At 42.1% G+C, this 18,325-nt stretch overlaps 1 protein-coding gene across 1 annotated transcript; it reads left to right on the top strand.

Annotated features, from left to right (window-relative positions):
- Positions 1-7,004: 7,004 nt before the first annotated feature.
- On the top strand, positions 7,005-15,807 carry SWSAP1 (SWIM-type zinc finger 7 associated protein 1). Its single transcript, XM_077470374.1, has 2 exons — positions 7,005-7,328; positions 13,383-15,807. The coding sequence occupies exons 1-2, from the start codon at positions 7,053-7,055 to the stop codon at positions 13,830-13,832; spliced, it is 726 nt and encodes a 241-aa protein (XP_077326500.1). The 5' UTR covers positions 7,005-7,052; the 3' UTR covers positions 13,833-15,807.
- The last annotated feature ends 2,518 nt before the right edge of the window (positions 15,808-18,325 follow it).

The raw sequence follows: 18,325 nt of genomic DNA, 5'->3' as shown, positions 1-18,325 counted from the left end.
TCCATCTCGGAGGGCCTGGTTTCTCCGCTCCCCATATTGCTTTTTATGCCATGTGATCACCATTTTATTTTATTTTTTGGTTTGTAATTATTTTATTTGCCGGTATTTTATGAAAATAAAAAGCCAGTTTCTTTTTTAACCTACACCATTGGGAGCCCGTGTCCCTTTATGTTTTTCATAACACCTGCTCTAAGAGTTTACTGACCACATTGGGAGATATATTGGTGCTGGACCTCCCCCCTATCCTGGATTTGGCCGTGTGAGGGTCTCCAAAGGATGTTGTGGACTGATTGATGTGGATGGAGGATTCCCGTTGACCTGCTACCCTATTCTTGTGTGGCTGCTTCTTCCTATGCGTTTATGATCTGGTTTCGCTGACATGCAGGTCCAACAGCTCTGGTAAGAGTATCCATCTTTACCTATCCTAGTTGATACCATTATCTTCAGAGGTTCAGTTTGTTGCTGGCTTTTCCTGTCTATGGATTGTTTTGATTCTTGACGGATTTACCATTTATCTGGATGGACATTTTGTGGACTTATATACTTTACCACTTGATTTGTTTATATTTTTTTGGTGTTTATATGTTTTTAGCACATATTATTTAGACATTAGCGCTACATTTCCACTCTTTCTTCAATATTGAGTTGGCCCTCCCTTTGCAGCTAGAATAGCTTCAACTCTTCTGGGAAGGCTGTCCACAAGGTTTAGAAGTGTGTCTATGGGAATATTTGACCATTCTTCCAGAAGCGCATTTGTGAGGTCAGGTACTGATGCTGGATGAGAAGGCCTGGCTCACTGTCTGCACTCTAATTCATCCCAAAGGTGTTCTATTGGGTTGAGGTCAGGACTCTGTGTGGGCCAGTCAAGTTCCTCCACCCCAAACCCGCTCATCCATGTCTTTATGGACCTTGCTCTGTGCACTGGTGTGCAGTCACGTTGGAACAGGAAGGGGTCATTCCGAACTGTTTCCACAAAGTTGGGGGCATGAAATTATCCAAAATGTCTTAGTATGCTGACGCCTTAAATAGGAAGTAAACCCCTGGGTGTCTCTTTTTATTTTCTTTTTTCTGACCTGCACAGTAAAGGCATAATGTGCTAGTATGCTTTGCATACTAGCACATTATGTGAAACTTACATTCAAACGAAGCTCTCATTGTCACCTCTGGAGGCCACATCTATCTTTGCCCATCTTCCTTCCAGGTCCACAGGCTCCGGCTGTGTGACTGGCCGGAGCCATGTGACGTCACACCCACGCATGCACAGGGCACTGAAGAAACGGCACGGGTGGCCGTTTCTTCAGAGAGCATGCGCCGATTACATCATCGGCTGCATATATACTAAATATCTCCTAAACGGTGCATGTTTAAGAGATATTTACAGTACCAATAGGTAGGGTTGCCACCTCATCCTTTTGAACCCGAACACATATGAATCACACAGGTTCTGAGGCAAATTGAATGCAGATAAGGCACCAAGTGAGTTCAATTACCACCTTAATCAGCCACAGAACCTGTGTAATTAATATGTGTTCAGTTTTAAAGGGATGAGGTGGCAACCCTACCTATAGGTAAGCCTTAAGATAGGATTTCCTACAGTATAGGTACAAATAATCAGTGGAAGTTTACTTCCACTTGATTGCCCTGTACACACGATTGGACATTCTGACAACAAAACCATGGATTTTTTTCCGACGGATGTTGTCGGAAAATTTCAAGCGGCAAGAAGATGATGGTGACGTACAACATGTACGACGAACCGAGAAAAATGAAGTTCAATAGCCAGTGTGGTTCTTCTGCTTGATTTCAAGCATACGTGGAATGTGCGTCGGAATTGTGTACACACGATCGGACTTTCCGACAACAAACTTTGTTGTCGGAAAATTTGAGAACCTGCTCTCAAACATTTGTTGTCGGAAATTCCGAAAGCAAATGTCTGATGGAGCATACACACGGTTGGAATTTCCTACAACAAGTTCCCATCGAACATTTGTTGTCAGAAAATCCGACCGTGTGTATGCGGCATAAGAGTTCCCTTCACTGGAACTAAGGGGCCAAGCCCAACCCCTGAAAAACAACCCCACACCATAATCCCCCCTCCACCAAATGTCACATTTTGGAGATATCCCATAGCCAAACAGGAAGTGAGAGGAAATCCTCCGAAGTGACGGAATCCCTAGTTGTCACCAGAACTGGTGTCTCCATTGGCATAGCTCCCAACTGTCCCTGATTTTGAGGGACTGTCCCTGATTTGGAACAATGTCCCTCTGTCCCTCATTCCTCTTCAATTGTCCCTCATTTTGGTCTGATCTATATAGATGTATATAAAATGCCTTTTTTATCTATCAAAAAGTGTTTTCCAGCGCTAAACCTTTCATCTGATTTCTAAATTGCTGCATTTGTAAATTTCAAAAGCCAATATAAAGGAATAGTAGTGGTAAAAAAAAAGCACTTGTGGGTTTAACCAATCTTGTTTTTTTTGTACAATTCTCCTTTAAGGGGGCGTGACAAGGGGTGTGTCCTATGCCTGCATACTTTTGCTGATTGGTGTCCCTCATTCCCATCTCAAAAAGTTGGGCGGTGTGCCACTGGAAGATATCCTCTCTATTACTTTTCTGGGGACAACTCAAAATTTTCACTTTCAATGATAATGGTAAACAGGTGAATCTCCCTTTTATTTTATTTAACTGCCATTTTATTCTTCTCTAGGGTGTTTAAAAAGCAAAAGATCTAAAAACATTTTTTTTTTTTTTTTTTTTAATCTTTTGCTGTTAAACGTAAAAAAAGAGATTTGGGATCTTTTTGACTCCAGATTTCTCCATAAAGAGGACCTGCTATTCTTATTTCTATTACAAGCGATGTGAAACACATTTTTTTAGGTTCACCGCCAGGTTTTTATAGCGCTAGGTACCCCGATATACTACCCAATAATGGTTTTAACCCCCTGATTGCCCCTAGTTAACCCTTTCACCCCCTTTTGCCAGTGTCACTAAGCGATCATTTTTCTGATCGCTGCATTAGTGTCGCTAGTGTCGCTAGGTAGCTAGTTATTTTTTTAGGTTCACCGCCAGGTTTTTATAGCGCTAGGTACCCCGATATACTACCCAATAATGGTTTTAACCCCCTGATTGCCCCTAGTTAACCCTTTCACCCCCTTTTGCCAGTGTCACTAAGCGATCGTTTTTCTGATCGCTGCATTAGTGTCACTAGTGTCGTTAGGTAGCTAGTTATTTTTTTAGGTTCACCGCCAGGTTATTATAGCGTTAGGTACCCCCATATACTACCCAATAATGGTTTTAACCCCCTGATTGCCCCTAGTTAACCCTTTCACCAGCGATCACAGTATAAGTGTCACTGGTGACGCTGGTTAGCCAGTTAGTTATTTAGGTTCCCCGTCAGGTTTTTATATAGCGCCAGGGACCCCCATATACTACCTAATAAAAATTTGAACCCCCTGATTGCCCCTAGTTAACCCTTTCACCAGTGATCACCGTATAAGTGTTGCTTTTTATAGCATCAGGGCACCCACCATTTATTACCCAATAAAGGTTTAACCCCCTGATCACCCGGCGGGTGATATCAATTAGGTTTTAGGGTCAGGGTCTGCATCGCCCCAGGCAGCGCTAGGTTAGTGCCAGTACCGCTAACACCCACGCGCAAAGCATAAACCTCCCGTAGTGGTATAGAATCTGAACAGATCAATATCTGATCTGATCAGATCTATACTAGCATCCCCAGCAGTTTAGGGTTCCAAAAAAACGCATTGTTAGCGGGATCAGCCCAGATACCTGCTAGCACCTGCGTTTTGCCCCTCTGCCCAGCCCACCCTAGTGCAGTATCGATCGATCACTGTCACTTACAAAACACTAAACACATAACTGCAGCGATCGCAGAGTCAGGCCTGATCCCTGTGATCGCTAACAGTTTTTTTGGTAGCATTTTATATTTAAATCCGGAAGGCAGTGCTTGGTTTTCGGGGTCCCGTACGTGGCTAGGCTCCCAAAAAGTCCCCCACATGTGGTATCCCCGTACTCGGGAGAAGCAGCAGAATTTATTTTGGGGTGTAATTTGACTTATGCCCATAGCATGTGTGAGCAATATATAATTTAGTGACAACTTTGTGCAAAAAAAAATAAAAAATTGTAAAATTCCTGCAACTTGTGGCAAAATATAAAATATTTCATGGACTCAACATGCCTCTCAGTAAATAGCTTGGGGTGTCTACTTTCCAAAATAGGGTCATTTGGGGGGGTTTTGTGTTATTTTGGCATTTTATGGCCTTCAAAACTGTGATAGGTAGTGAGGAGTGAAATCAAAAATTTGCACCCTTAAAAACCCTGAAGGCAGTGATTGGTTTTCGGGGTGCCGTACGCAGCTAGACTCCCAAAAAGTCCCACATATGTGGTATCCTCGTACTCAGGAGAAGCAGCAGAATATATTTTGGGGTGCAATTCCACATATAACTATGGCATGTGTGAGCAATATATCATTTAGTGACAACTTTTTGTAAACTTTTTTTTTTTGTGTCATTATTCAATCACTTGGGACAAAAAAAAAAAATATTCAATGGGCTCAACATGCCTCTCCACAACTTCCTTGGGGTGTCTACTTTCCAAAATGGGGTCATTTGGGGGGGTTTGTACTGCCCTGCCATTTTAGCACCTCAAGAAATGAGATAGGCAGTCGTAAATTAAAAGCTGTGTAAATTCCAGAAAATGTACTCTAGTTTGTAGACGCTATAACTTTTGCGCAAACCAATAAATATACGCTTATTGACATTTTTTTTACTAAAGACATGTGGCTGAATAAATTTTGCCCTAAATGTTTGACTAAAATTGAGTTTATTCGATTTTTCTTATAACAAAAAGTAGAAAATATCATTTTTTCTCAAAATTTTCGGTCTTTTTCCATTTATATCGCAAAAAATAAAAATCGCAGAGGCAATCAAATACCATCAAAAGAAAGCTCTATTTGTGGGAAGAAAAGGACGCAAATTTCGTTTGGTTACAACATTGCATGACCGCGCAATTACCAGTTAAAGCAGTGCAGTGCGAAATTGTAAAAAGACCTCTGGTCCTTAGGGTGTTTATTGGTCCGGGGCTGAAGTGGTTAAAGAGCCCCATCCCTCTGTGATCGCACACAGAAGCGAACGCATACGTAGTTCGTGCATGCATATGTAAATGTCGTTCACACCACACATGTGAGGTATTGCTGCGAACATTAGAGCAAGAGTAATAATTCTAGGGCAATACCTCCTCTGTTACTCATAACAGGTAACCCGGAAAGGTATCTAAAGCATTGCCTATGGAGATCACCGTAGTTTGTTGCCATTCCACGAACATAGCTCCCAACTGTCCCTGATTTCAAAGGGACTGTCCGTGATTTGGAACAAATCAGGGACAGTTCCTCCTCATTTGTCCTTCATTTTGGTCTGATCTATACATTTGTATATAAAATGCACTTTTTATCTTTCAAAAAGTGTTTCCCAGTGCTAAACCTTTCATCAAATTTCTAAATTGCTGCATTTGGAAATGTCAAAAGCCAATATAAAAGGAATAGTAGTGGGGAGAAAAAAAAGGCACTTAACTAATCATTCAAATAATTCTCCTTTAAGGGGGCATGGCAAGGTGTGTGTCCTATATCTGCATACTTTTGGTAATAGGTGTCCCTCGCTCCCATTTTAAAAAGTTGGGAGGTATGCACAAGTGTGCCCAAAAAAAATTTGGGGTAAATATTGTGTTTTTTATATTTTTTTTGAATTCGTTAAAATGTATTTTTTTTCCCCCAAAAAAATCATATTAGCTAAACTGCTGCGCAAGTACTGTGTGATATAAATAAATTGCAACAATCGCCGTTTTATTCTATAGGGTGTCTGCTAAAAATATGTGTATATATTACATATATATATATATATATATATATATATATATATATATATATACATACATTCACATACTCCACAATCACCTTAAAGAGGAAGTAAACCCTGATGAGTTTACTTCCTCTTTCATTCACTGAAAAGGTATAGCATAATGGACTACTATGCATCGCATAGTAGTCCATTATGTGTCACTTCCCTGACACAGGAGCCAGCGATGTCACCGCTGTCCCCTGTAGTCCGGCGCATCCATCTTCTTGGTGATTCTCGCTGCTCCGCCGCTGTCATCTGGCGAAGCCGCGATGACGTCACTCCCGCGCATACGTACGGGAGCCGACGCGCGCGGCATCTTCGTCGTTGCCGGTGCCACGCTCAGTGCGCCGCTATCTACAGCGCATGCGCCGTAGACAGCGGTGCCTGTCTTTCGGGAAATATCTCCTAAACCGTGTAGGTTTAGGAGATATTTCTTGGACCTACAGGTAAACCTTAATCTAGGCTTACCTGTAGGTAAAAGTGTGTTGTAAGGGTTTACAACCACTTTAAAAAGTAATTGTAATCAGCCACCCAGCCCGATTCTTTCTCACATACATGGAATAATCTGCATTTATTCTTTTTTTGCTAGAAAATAAGAACCCCCTATATATATATATATATATATATATATATATATATATATATATATATATATATATATATATATATCTATATATATATATATATCTATATATATATATATATATATCTATATATATATAATGTTTGGGGGTTCTAATTTTCTAGCAAAAAATTTATAAATGCAGATTATTCCATGTATGTGAGAAAGAATCGAATCGGGCTGGGTGGCTGATTACAATTACTTTTTAAAGTGATTGTGGAGTAAGGTAAGTAACACCTCCACTGTGACAGGTAAGTGATGACAGATGATTGTGGATACATTTTGTACACATTGTGGATCTCATATGATTGCTCCTTTGCCTCTCTTTTGTTTTGAATTCTAAGCTCCTCCAATCAGATCTCTCCTGTCACTTTGTTAACCCATAACATATAAGCGACATTGACAGAATCCACCAATGAAATCACAGAAGCCGTGTCACCACACCCACACAGCAGACACTCTACAAATCAGCGGCCTCTCCCACAGCGAGGCTTGGTCCGCACACATGGCGGTTCCCAGAGCATGCCGGGAGGCGCGATGTCCGCTCTGTTGCTGAGGGTGTTCTCAGAGCTGGGCGGCGGGTCGGTACCGACGGAGCCCGGGGGTGTGAACGCGGCAGGCTTCGGGGTTCCGGTGCTGCTGCAGGGCCCCCCAAGCTCCGGGAAGAGCAGCCTGTTGTTTATGGCGGCGGTGCTGGCGGCAGAGGAGGGAGTGGGGCCGGTGGTCTTCCTGTCCAGGGAGTCTCTGCAAGAAGTGCCCAGAGGAGGGAGGGCGGCTCGGGATCCCCTCATCCTCAAGGTGCACACCGGGCTCTGTACAGCTTCCTGTTTATCTTTGTGTTTCCATAGTAACGCCTGTCCAGCATGGAGCCCTGGATACAGGGGATGGGTGGCATTCATTCAGCTCTGTTAGGCCTCATTCACATGTTGGTGTTTCAGGAACCAGCAGAGAAAGGCGCGTTTTATGCTTGTGGTACAATTAACTACTTTGGCGGATTTTCAGCGTTTAGGGCGTCCCGTTTAGGCGCCAATCACACGTTCCGGCATGCATGCAGAAACTAGAGATGCACCACAATTTTGGTGATCTTAACCTACCAGCCAAAAAAATGGTGTTCGCGTCATTTTGCCGATAAGAGAAAAAGGTGCCTATAATGGAGCTGAAAACAGATGCCTAGGTACACGGGTGATTCCGTCAGATTAGAGACCCATCGGATTTTATAACGGAAGTGACGTTCCGTCACCGCCATCTTGGTACACCCCGCGCTTGGCCACACTAAGCCTACAGCCTGAAGTCCCCAAGTGGACCTCTTTACACCCACCGCAGTCTTGCATTTCACACTTATTTTTACAACTAAACAACTTCAATCATGAAATGCAGGCTTTAGAAGTCTGGAATGCCCCATGCACACGAATGCCCCGTACACACGAATGCCCCATACACACGAATGCCCCGTACACACGAATGCCCCGTACACACGAATGCCCCGTACACACGAATGCCCCGTACACACGAATGCCCCGTACACACGAATGCCCCGTACACACGAATGCCCCGTACACACAGTCGGACATTCCGACCACAAAATCCATCAGATTTTTTTTTTTTTTTTTTTTTATGACGGATTTTGGCCGAAACTTGTCTTGCATACACACGGTCGCACAAAGTTGTCGGAAAATCCAATCGTTCTGAACGAGGTGACGTCAAACACGTACGTCGGGACTATAAATGGGCCAGTAGCCAATAGCTTTCATCTCTTAGTTTATTCTGATCATGCGTGGCACTTTATCAATTGGAATTGTCTACACACGATCGGAATTTAAACAATCGGATTTTGTTGTCGGAAAATTTTAGATCCAGCTCTCAAACTTTGTGCGTCGGAAATTCCAACGGAAAAAGTCTGATGGAGCCCACACACTATCGGATTTTCCAACAACGTGATCAGATCGTACATTTTCTGTTGGAAAATCAGACTGTGTGTATGGGGCATAACCGATTTTCTGCTGTGTTTTTTTTTTTTTTTTTTTTTCAGATTTACAAAAACCATATAATAAGAAGTCAAACCTTTAGGAGTTTCAATTTGTATGCAATCAGGCAGGCCCTTCTACTACATGGTTTTGGTAAATCTGAAGACAAAAATCAGCAGAAAATCTGATAGTGTGTATGGGGCTTAACGCCGTTTTCATGTTGAATTTTAAAAGCAGCGGCAAGCCTGCTGATCTCATACGTTTGCGAATCTGACTGAAGACTGCCGCTTTTAAAATTCAAAGTCAAAACAGTGTCACGGACTTCTAAATTCAGAATTTCACGATATAAGCTCAGGTATGTGGTAAAAATAAGCGTGAAATGCAAGATTTCATTGGGTGTAAAAAGATGTCCGCTTGGAGACTTCAGACACTAAGCTTACTGTGGATGAGTGCGGGGTGGACCAAGATGGCCGTGACGATTTTCCCGTTTGTCCTAATCTGACAGGACACCTGAATTAAATTTGTGCGAGTTCTGCTGAACTCGCACGTTTTCATTCCCGCATGTCTTTCCTGACTTTGGGGGCGATTTCAGAGATACCTGTACGAATTTCTGCACAGATCTCTATTAAAATCGAAGTTGCCAAAAGTTTAGGAGAGTTTTTTACTTTTTATTTTTTTATTTTTTTCTGCCTCCAAGCTCCAATCAGAAACGCAAACTAAAAGAGTTTTTATTTTTTCTGCCTCTAAACGTTAAACTCAACATATACCTCATAACATCCTAATGTGCATTGACACACAGGAAAACATTGAGCTGCTTCTACAGGCACAACACAAAACTCCTGTAGAAGGAACGTTTTTTTTTAGCCAGTGTGCATGGAGCCTTAGGCCTCATGTACACTGCTGTTGGTAAACGGACGTTTATGAGCAGATGGGGATTTTTTTCAGCTGCCCCTGAACTCTCCTCTGTTATCTTATCAGTACATGTACCCAGGGTCGTTTATAGTCATTTCTAGGCAGTTGAGTTTAAAAATCATTTTTTGGAAAACAAAAAAAAGTGTTCAGGACGGTTGTTTAGAGGCATTTGAAGCGCCAAATGCCTGTAACAGCTTGTGAACGCGTTAATTCGCGTTTAGCTGCGTTTTCGTTTACAGGCATTTTTAATTTTTGACTATTTGGAATAAAAAAAAATGCTTCTAAACGTGGAAAAACAGACATTTTTAAACATCGATTACTATCTGTCAAGTTAAATGGTTCAGGAGAGGTCGTAAAATGTCCCGTGTACATTAAGCCTAAGGGTTCCCCCTATCCACTGCGCAAAAAAAGTGGGCTGGGACACCTCGTGTGAATGGGCAGGCCTATGCTGTCACAATGATAAATGCGCCAAAAACACGATAAAAAAAAATGATGCATCGCCAATAGCTGCAGTCGTAGGTGACCTTTCGTTATATCAGAGTTTGGCAAACCCCAGGTGGCCATGGTGAGCAGAAGTTTCGACCTGTCTCCCCGGAGGAGAGCAAATGCATGTCCATTCTCCTCCCTTACTAGTTTTTGACCCGGAAGTGATGTGACGCCATTTCCGTGTCCCTGTTGGCAGTGTCCCCGACAAGGAAAGAATAATGTAGTTGCGATGTGCGTTGCATTGCATTTAGTGGAGCACAGGGGAGACATCTGGGGGTCTTTTAGACCCTGGATGTTTCATTAACCACTTCCTGCAAAATCACGTACTTGTACGTCATTTTGCTGAGGTGGTTATACCGGGGTGAACCTGGTACAGTTTTTTTTAAGCGCGGACAGACGATTTCTTGTGATAACAACCAATGCGGCTATGCAGCCCCCTCGGATGTTATCACAAGCAGCAGCAGGGGACTTCCCGCCGCTCTGCCTGGGTCTCCTGTCCCGCAGGGAGTCCCAGGCCACCAGCCTGCTGGCCAGAGTCCTGATCAAAGCCGATTGTCTCTGATGTAGTAACCCGGAAGTGATGTAACTTCCGGTTTACATGGCAGCCAATGGGGCCAGATGTAAAAAATCCACAGTATTCAAAAAACGCAAATTTTGACGTTTTGAATACTTTGAAGTGCTAAGGAGGGTTTTGGGCTCTTTTAGACCCCAGATCCCTACATAAAGAGTACCTGTCGCTGTCTATTACTGTCACAAGGGATGTTTACATTCCTTGTGGGCAATAAAAGTGATCAGGAATTTTTTTTTAAGGGACAGTGGAAAAATAAAATAAGAAAAAATATCAATTTTTAAGGTGCACCATCCCTCCATGCTCGCGCGCCGAAGAAAACGCATACCTAAGTCACGCCCATAAATGTAAACTGTTCAAATCACACATATGAGGTATCGCTGTGATCGTTCGAGCGAGAGCAATAATTCTAGCATTAGACCTCCTCTGTAACCTCCTCTGGTAACCATTACAATGTTTTAAAGTGTCGCCTTTGGAGATTTTTAAGTACTGCAGTTTGTCGCCATTCCACGAGCGTGCACAATTTTAAAGTGTGACATGTTGGGTATCTATTTACTCAGCGTAACATCATCTTTCACATTATACACAAAATTAGGCTAACGCTACAGTTTAGGTTTTTGTTTGAATAATTGAAGTGTAATGTTTCCAAAATAATTGCGTTTGAAAGACTGCTGCGCAAATACAGTGTGACATAAAATACTGCAACCACTGCCATGTTATTCTCAAATTTTCTAGCAGAAAATACTTGTTAACCAGCGCTGCTGTGTGCCAATACTGTGCAATACTCTGCAACACTGCGATACTGCCAATGCTCTGCAATAAATTTTAACAGAATTTTTTATTTTTTTTTACCGAATTTTCAGTCTTTTTTTTTTTTATCGCAAAAAATAAAAAACCTAGCAGTGATTAAATACCACCAAAAGAAAGCTCTATTTGTGTGAAAAGAGGACAAACATTTCATATGGGTACAGTGTTGCATGACTAATTGTCATTCAAAGTGTGAGAGCACCGAAAGCTGAAAATTGGTCTGGTTAGAAAGGGTGTTTAAGTGCCCAGTTGTCAAGTGGTTAACTTGTAAATAACAAGTGTCAGAAATAGGCTTGGTCTTGAAGTGTTTAAAAAGAACATATCACCAAAAACATTCATGGGGGGGGGGGGGGAGTTTTTTTAATTACACATAAGCACCCCCCCCCCCACATACGCACGTACAAATGCGGCGCTTGCACCTCAAAACTTTGATTGCGATAAGCGTTGCATATTGCCGCGCACACCAGAATGAGAGAAATAATTCTAGCACCAGACCTCCTTCGTAACGCTAAACTAATGACTTATAGCGGACTTTTTAAGTGTCGCCTATGGATAATATTGGGTACTGACATGGTTAAGGTTTGACATGTTGGGTATCTATTTGCTTGGTGCAACATTGGCTTTTATATTTTACCAAAATTGGGTACTTTATTGCACTTTTATGCCCCTGAAAAGTAACTTTTAATATATATATAATTTTATTTATTTTCCCAGAAATTTTGTTTGATAATATTATGTCACACAAATTCACACCTGAACGAAACCTCACTGGACTCCTTTTACAAATAGCACTGAAACCGGCCCCCGTACATATGTGAACCCACTCTGAAGGTATCGGTTCATTTGCACATATACAAGTACTTGTGCAAATGCTTAGTATCTCCACCGATATCAGTATCAGTGCAAGGCTAGTTATTTTGGGGGGAAAAAAAACAAGCAATTGTTTATAATGCGATGGGGATGGATTGCTGGTGCTGGACATCAAACAGAAAACGTCTGGACACGTGTAGGAAGCTCCGCCCTATGCGTTGTCTCATATTGAATTCTTCAAAGGGGCAGTTGCACACAAAATGTCATCCAGTTAGGGGTTTAAACCCCCCCCCCCCCGGCGGTATTCCCGAGTCTGTCTCGGGGGTGAAAATTTTATACCATTAGCGGTAACCCCGAACCAGACTCGGGACCGCATCACTGAATCCAGGGAGAGTTTACTTACCTTGTCCCCTGGATCCAGCGATGTTCTCCGCTGTACGAGCGTGCCGTCCTCCGCTCGATCTATCACAGAGCCGAGCTCCGTTCCCTGCGAGCGTTGCGACGCACGGGGACGGAGAACGGCGCCAAATTCAAAAAGTGAAACACATTATACTGTATGTAATGTAATCTTACAGATTACATTGCTGTATGTAATTATTTCACATCCCCTTTGTCCCTAGTGGTCTGCCCAGTGTCCTGCATGCAGTTTTATAATATAAAAACTGTTCTTTATGCCTGGAAACTGGAGATTGTCCATAGCAACCAAAACTGTCCCTTTACATCAAAAATGGTTTTAGACCAGCTAGAAAACAGCGATAATAAATTGGAATCACTCGCAGAATTGAGCGATAGTGATTTGTGGGGAGATCCGTCATCAAATACTGAAAAGTAATGACAGCGACAATTCTGCAACTGAGCAAATTTCAGTGTTTTTGATTACATTATTAAATATTTTTTATTATTGCTATATTATTATTTGGTATGATTATTTATAGTTATTATATTATAATTTATGATTTCATTTTTCAAACTTTATCATACCCGGGATGTCTACTAGTCTCTGGTTTGGACAGATTTAAGTGACTTATTCCTAAGAATTACAGAACTACAATATAAAACGCTACATTTCCATGCAAAATAATTGTACAGCTTTCAGCACCTGAAACCAGAATGAATCATACCGCCAGGGAGGTTAACTTACTGTAGAACAGATGTCTAGAATTGGTTTTGAATAGGAAGTAAGAGGAGAATGTAGTGTGAAAATATAAAAACTGACTCTAAATATATATTGGATGCTTGTTTTAGCTGTATGTTTGTTAGTTATTAACCTTTTTTTCTTAACCCTTCACTTATCTATCTTTGCAGAAAATCCGATTTGTGTACCCACCATCACTGAGGGATCTGCTTCATTTCTTCTCCTCTCTTCATGCAGCATCTCCATTCCCATCACTGATCCTGCTTTATGGTATGGAGAGATATCTACCGTCCACTGGCAGCCTTACAGATGGAGCTCATCTATCTGCTCTCATGTTGGACTCTGCATCCCATCTCCGCTGCGGCCTTATAATTTCAGCCGTGCCCAACTCTGACGGATTGGATAGTGCATTTACTGCTGTAGAAAGGTACTTTCCAAACCAATGCCTGCTCTGTCCTGTCATGTCAGCAGAGACAGAGGAGAGACAGTTTAGGGTTAACTTTCCTTCCCAACACCTGCAGTGGAATCTACATGTGGAGCAAGATAGAGGTCTAAGAATGTCCCTTACTGGTTCCCAAGAGGACAAATCACCCAACAATGAGGGTAAAGACAAAACGTAATGTGCAGTATTTTCCCAAATTACTAAATAAAATTCCTTCCCAGGGCAGTTGTATGAATTGAAGGATTTGAGCAATCCTTGTTACAGTTTTACCTTCTGCTTCCTAGAAACTTCCTGATTGCTAAGTAGGAGGGTCTGCTACATAAAGTAACTCATAAATGTACTAATGGAAAAGCAAAGAGCCAATCGCATGACATGGAAGGCTTGTTTCTGTGGATGCTCTCTACAGAGTTGCCATTTTGATTTAATTTTTTTGTGTTAGTCAGATGGCTACACATTGGAATAAGGAGATACTATGATGAGCGCCCTAAATCTTTCAAGAAGAAACTCAAGAAAGAGTCAATCTTGGGGACCCACAGGAAGAAAATGAGGACAGCTCTTACCTCCCCCCCCACTGCACATCTCTTCACCCTCCCCCATCATCTCCAGTGCAGCTCCCCCACACAGGCTGCAGAAGCGATTTCAGCTTCGGGCGCTGATGTGGCTGTCTGCATAAGCAGCTGCACTGTGTCGCAGAGTGGTATTGGACTCCTATCCCCCACCTTCTATACACCTCTGCCAATCATCTCGCTGGAAGGAGTGTGACCTCATCCTCTCCTAGGTGCTGTTGGGGTAAAACAAGTACTGTATATAATCTTTTTCCGAAGGGCTAATTTACACTTGCTTCAAAACATGGCTTCAGGCACGCTTTGTTAAAGCTCTCTGAATGCCAGTCAAAGCTCCTGTCACTAAATAAAATGGTTAGCTTTCTGTCCTGTTTAAACCTGCTTTTGTTTGATGCTTTGGTGGGGATTCAAACAAGCTTTGACATGGACATCTATGGAGGCTTTAAAGCACCACTAAAGCTACATGGGGTATAATTTTTGAAGCAAAGCAAAAGCAGGTGTAAACAGGACTGTAAACTAACAATTTTATTTAGCGACAGGAGCTTTGACGATCGTTCGGAGAGCTTTAACGACGCCTTGTTTTGAAACAAATGTACACTAGCCGTTAATGTGTGTTTGAAGCCAAAGGAAGTGTAAATGAGCCGTAGCAGTCCTGTTTACACCTTGCTTCGGTTGGGTTTCGATGAGGCTTTGTAGATGCTTTGAAGCACTGCTAAAGCTACACGGGGTATAATTTTTGAAGCTTGGCTGAATCAAAGCAAAAACAAGGTGTAAACAGGACTGTAACCTAACCATTTTATTTAGTGACAGGGGCTTTGACTAGAGTTCATAGAGCTTTAACAAAGCCTGTCCGAAGCCTTGTTTTGAAGCAAGTGTGAACGCCGAAGCAAGTGTAAATGAGCCCTTACAGGTTCATTTTTTGCAGTACTATGCAACAGAAGTTTTTACAGGGTGACGGGGCCTGCACCTAATAAGATGACCTTGTGTTTTACTGCACATTCCACTTTTAATAAATAGTTGGAAAATACTGTACCTTGTATAGATTGTTCTACACATTACAATATTTTATTTTTTATGAAATTAGAATTTTTTTGTTTTCAAGTGTAATTCTAGACTATTGCTTACTATGCTTAAACCTTCTCTCACCCTCCCTTCTACATCCTATTCAAACTACCCTGTGAAAGAAAGATGCTTCGCTAATATTATGAGGGCGCTCCGATCTGGTCATGTGGTCTCTCCAGCTTCGGGGAAGAGGAGAGATGGCCGACAATGGCTGAAACGCCTGGGTGGTGATGTTACCCATAGGTTCATTATTGGCCATCCTTTGTCGATTGTCCCTCCTCTACACTGAACATGGCTGCTGGGAGTTGATCATGTTACCAGACTGGAGTGCCCTCAGATTAGGTAAGTATAACCATCTTCATTCTACAGGGTAGTTGGGATAGGGGTTAGAAGTCGATGGTAGCAGGTTTAAGCATAGTTGGACAATAGCCTGAAATTCCATTTCAAAGATAATAAATGTAAAAACATTCTGCACAGATGTAACATGTTGCATTTTTTTTAAATATATATTAAACATATATTATACTGCTCTGTGTCATTTGTATTGAAATTTTGGAAAAAATATACTGTATTAGAGATGTAAAACTTGTCTGGTCACAGCCTAGACTTTAATTTAATCAGCATTTTAATAACAATAGTTACCATATTTTTCGGACCATAAGACGCACTTTTTTTCCCCCAGAAATATGTCTTATGGTGCGAATATACAATTGGCACCGCGCTCCGGAGCGCACCTTAGCAAAGGCCGCGGCTTCGGCCTAGCTCCGGAGCGGCAGCCATCTTGGTGCACCCGGCCGTTTGCAATGTGATTGCTCCGTGAAATGACGGAGAGATTACTTGTAAACAAACATTATTATGATGTTGGTTCCTCTCTCCCCTCTGTGTACAGATCTGTACAGTGGAGGGGAGAGATAGGATGGCAGCAGCGCTGTGGGCTGCATCTGTAGTGCCCACAGCGCTGCTCTGTGACAAGTGCAGTCACAGCCATCCCTCCATACCCTGCCAATACTTTCTATGGTAATGGTCACTCTGCATTTTCTATGGTAATGGTCACTCTGCATTTCATGGGCACTGGAAAATATTTTATGACACCATTTGGTTCAGAATATTTTTTTTTTCTTGTTTTCAACCTCTAAAACCTAGGTGCGTCTTATGGAGCGAAAAATATGGTATATATGACTATACAATATAAGCTTACTTGAAAAATCTCCTTTCATGTTGTGAGTTCTGCCTGTCTCCTGGCCGTCTCTTTCCGCAACTTCCTGGATTCCTTGCATGCTTTGCAGCTTCTCCTCTGTGAACTACATATCCCATGGTACCTTGCTGGCTGCAAGCAGTGGTTCCTGTACTGACTCCACCTCCTGAAACTCCTCTTCTCAGCACCTCTGTAGATCAGAAGGCAGGTTCTGTGAAATGTGTGACACAGTGCATAGTGACTACATGTCACAGCATTCAGGTGAATGTGTGGGAATCTTCACAAAGTAATTAAAAAAAAGTCAAAATTGTTGATAGTAATATTGAGTAAATTAGCAAAAATGGAAATACAGTGTGGAAATTAAAATTAGCAGTACAGATGGTCTGACATTACACCCCCCTGCCCCTTCTCCTTCATACTTCATGTTACAAGCAGGGTAATCGATGCACTCTTCTAAATGGAGAAAGGGACGTGTCCCTGTTGGATCATCTTTACGGCTTCTGCCTGAAGCCAGAAGTTCATAGCCAGGAGGAGGACAGGCATCCCTGCAGTGAAGATTTCCAGCTGCCTGCACAACATTGAGGATTCTTTATTACAGGTAAGTGGAGTGACTAAATCTGAAGGGATGTTTTTATAACTAATCTTCATATTTAAGTTATCTTTTGCAGGGAGAATATAACATTAATTTGGCAAATCCTGCTTGTTCCAATGTTACCACCTTGAATGTAATCAGAACGTGTTAACTAATACACGTGTTATTGTATGGATGTCTCTGGGGATGTAGGCAGTACTGGTTGCAACATGTTCTAAAAGTGATTAGGAAATTTTGATCAGAAGACAAAATAGCCTAAGTATTTTTTGCCCAATTCGCACACAGCCACAGCTTTATAAATTGTGTGAAACATCCCTAAAATGTGTAAGTGAATGCTGGATAATTTACACAGAACCAATTTAAATGCAGTTTTGCTGGACGATTTTTTTTTTTTTTTTTTTTTTTAAATGCATCCCCAAGTGTAAAGTAATGCTCACATTTCACTTTCTCCATGGAATCTTACATATGTACAACCATCTGAAACTTTAGTGGATTAATAAATGGTGATTTTTTTTAGCAAGATACACTGAAGAATGTGTGATGGGAGCTGTGTGCTGGGCTGCATGTCCTCCTTGTGCACAACTAACCAACTGGTGGGGGAGCACATGCACTTTTTTTTTAACCCATTCCTGTCTGGACAAAAATAGTTCTTAGCCCTTGTACACACGGTCGGAGATTCCGACAACCAAATCCGTCGGATTTTGTCAAACAGTTGTCGGGAAATCTGACGTGATGACATTATTTCGTTACGACGGGACTACGTTCACACTAGTAGCTTTGGTGTAGGAATTTGATCCGAGCATGCGTGGCACTTTGTCCGATCGGAATTCTCTACACATGATCGGAGTATGTCCGATTGGAGCATTTTGTCGGAAAATTTTACCAACAAGTTGGAAAAGTTGGTCCGTCGGATACTCCGACGGAAACAGTCCGATGTAGATCACACACAGTCGGAATATCCGACAAAACGGTCCGATCGGACACATTCCGTTGGAATCTCCGACCGTGTGTACAAGGGCTTAGACTTACCAGGGCACTGTGGACATGGGATCCTCCCCGGGGTACCCCTCTCAAACTGCCAGTATATAAGCACACGTTGGGAGGCTCTGGCCTAGCCTAACCAGCATTCTCCAAGCAGTCCATCCTATACCAGTTTCAGGCCTTAAGGCAATAGACTGCAATATCAACCTTGCCCAACACCATCTGTTTCCATCTTGAGGGTAGGAGAATGAAGTACTCCAACAATGAAAGCCTTTTAA

Source organism: Lithobates pipiens, unplaced genomic scaffold (genome assembly GCF_037356315.1).
Source record: "Lithobates pipiens isolate NorthernLeopardFrog02 unplaced genomic scaffold, aLitPip1_a1.2 Scaffold_8, whole genome shotgun sequence".
Classification (NCBI taxonomy): Eukaryota; Metazoa; Chordata; class Amphibia; order Anura; family Ranidae; genus Lithobates; species Lithobates pipiens.
The sequence above is the reverse complement of the archived record's forward strand: the minus strand, read 5'-3'. Positions and strand labels throughout refer to the sequence as shown.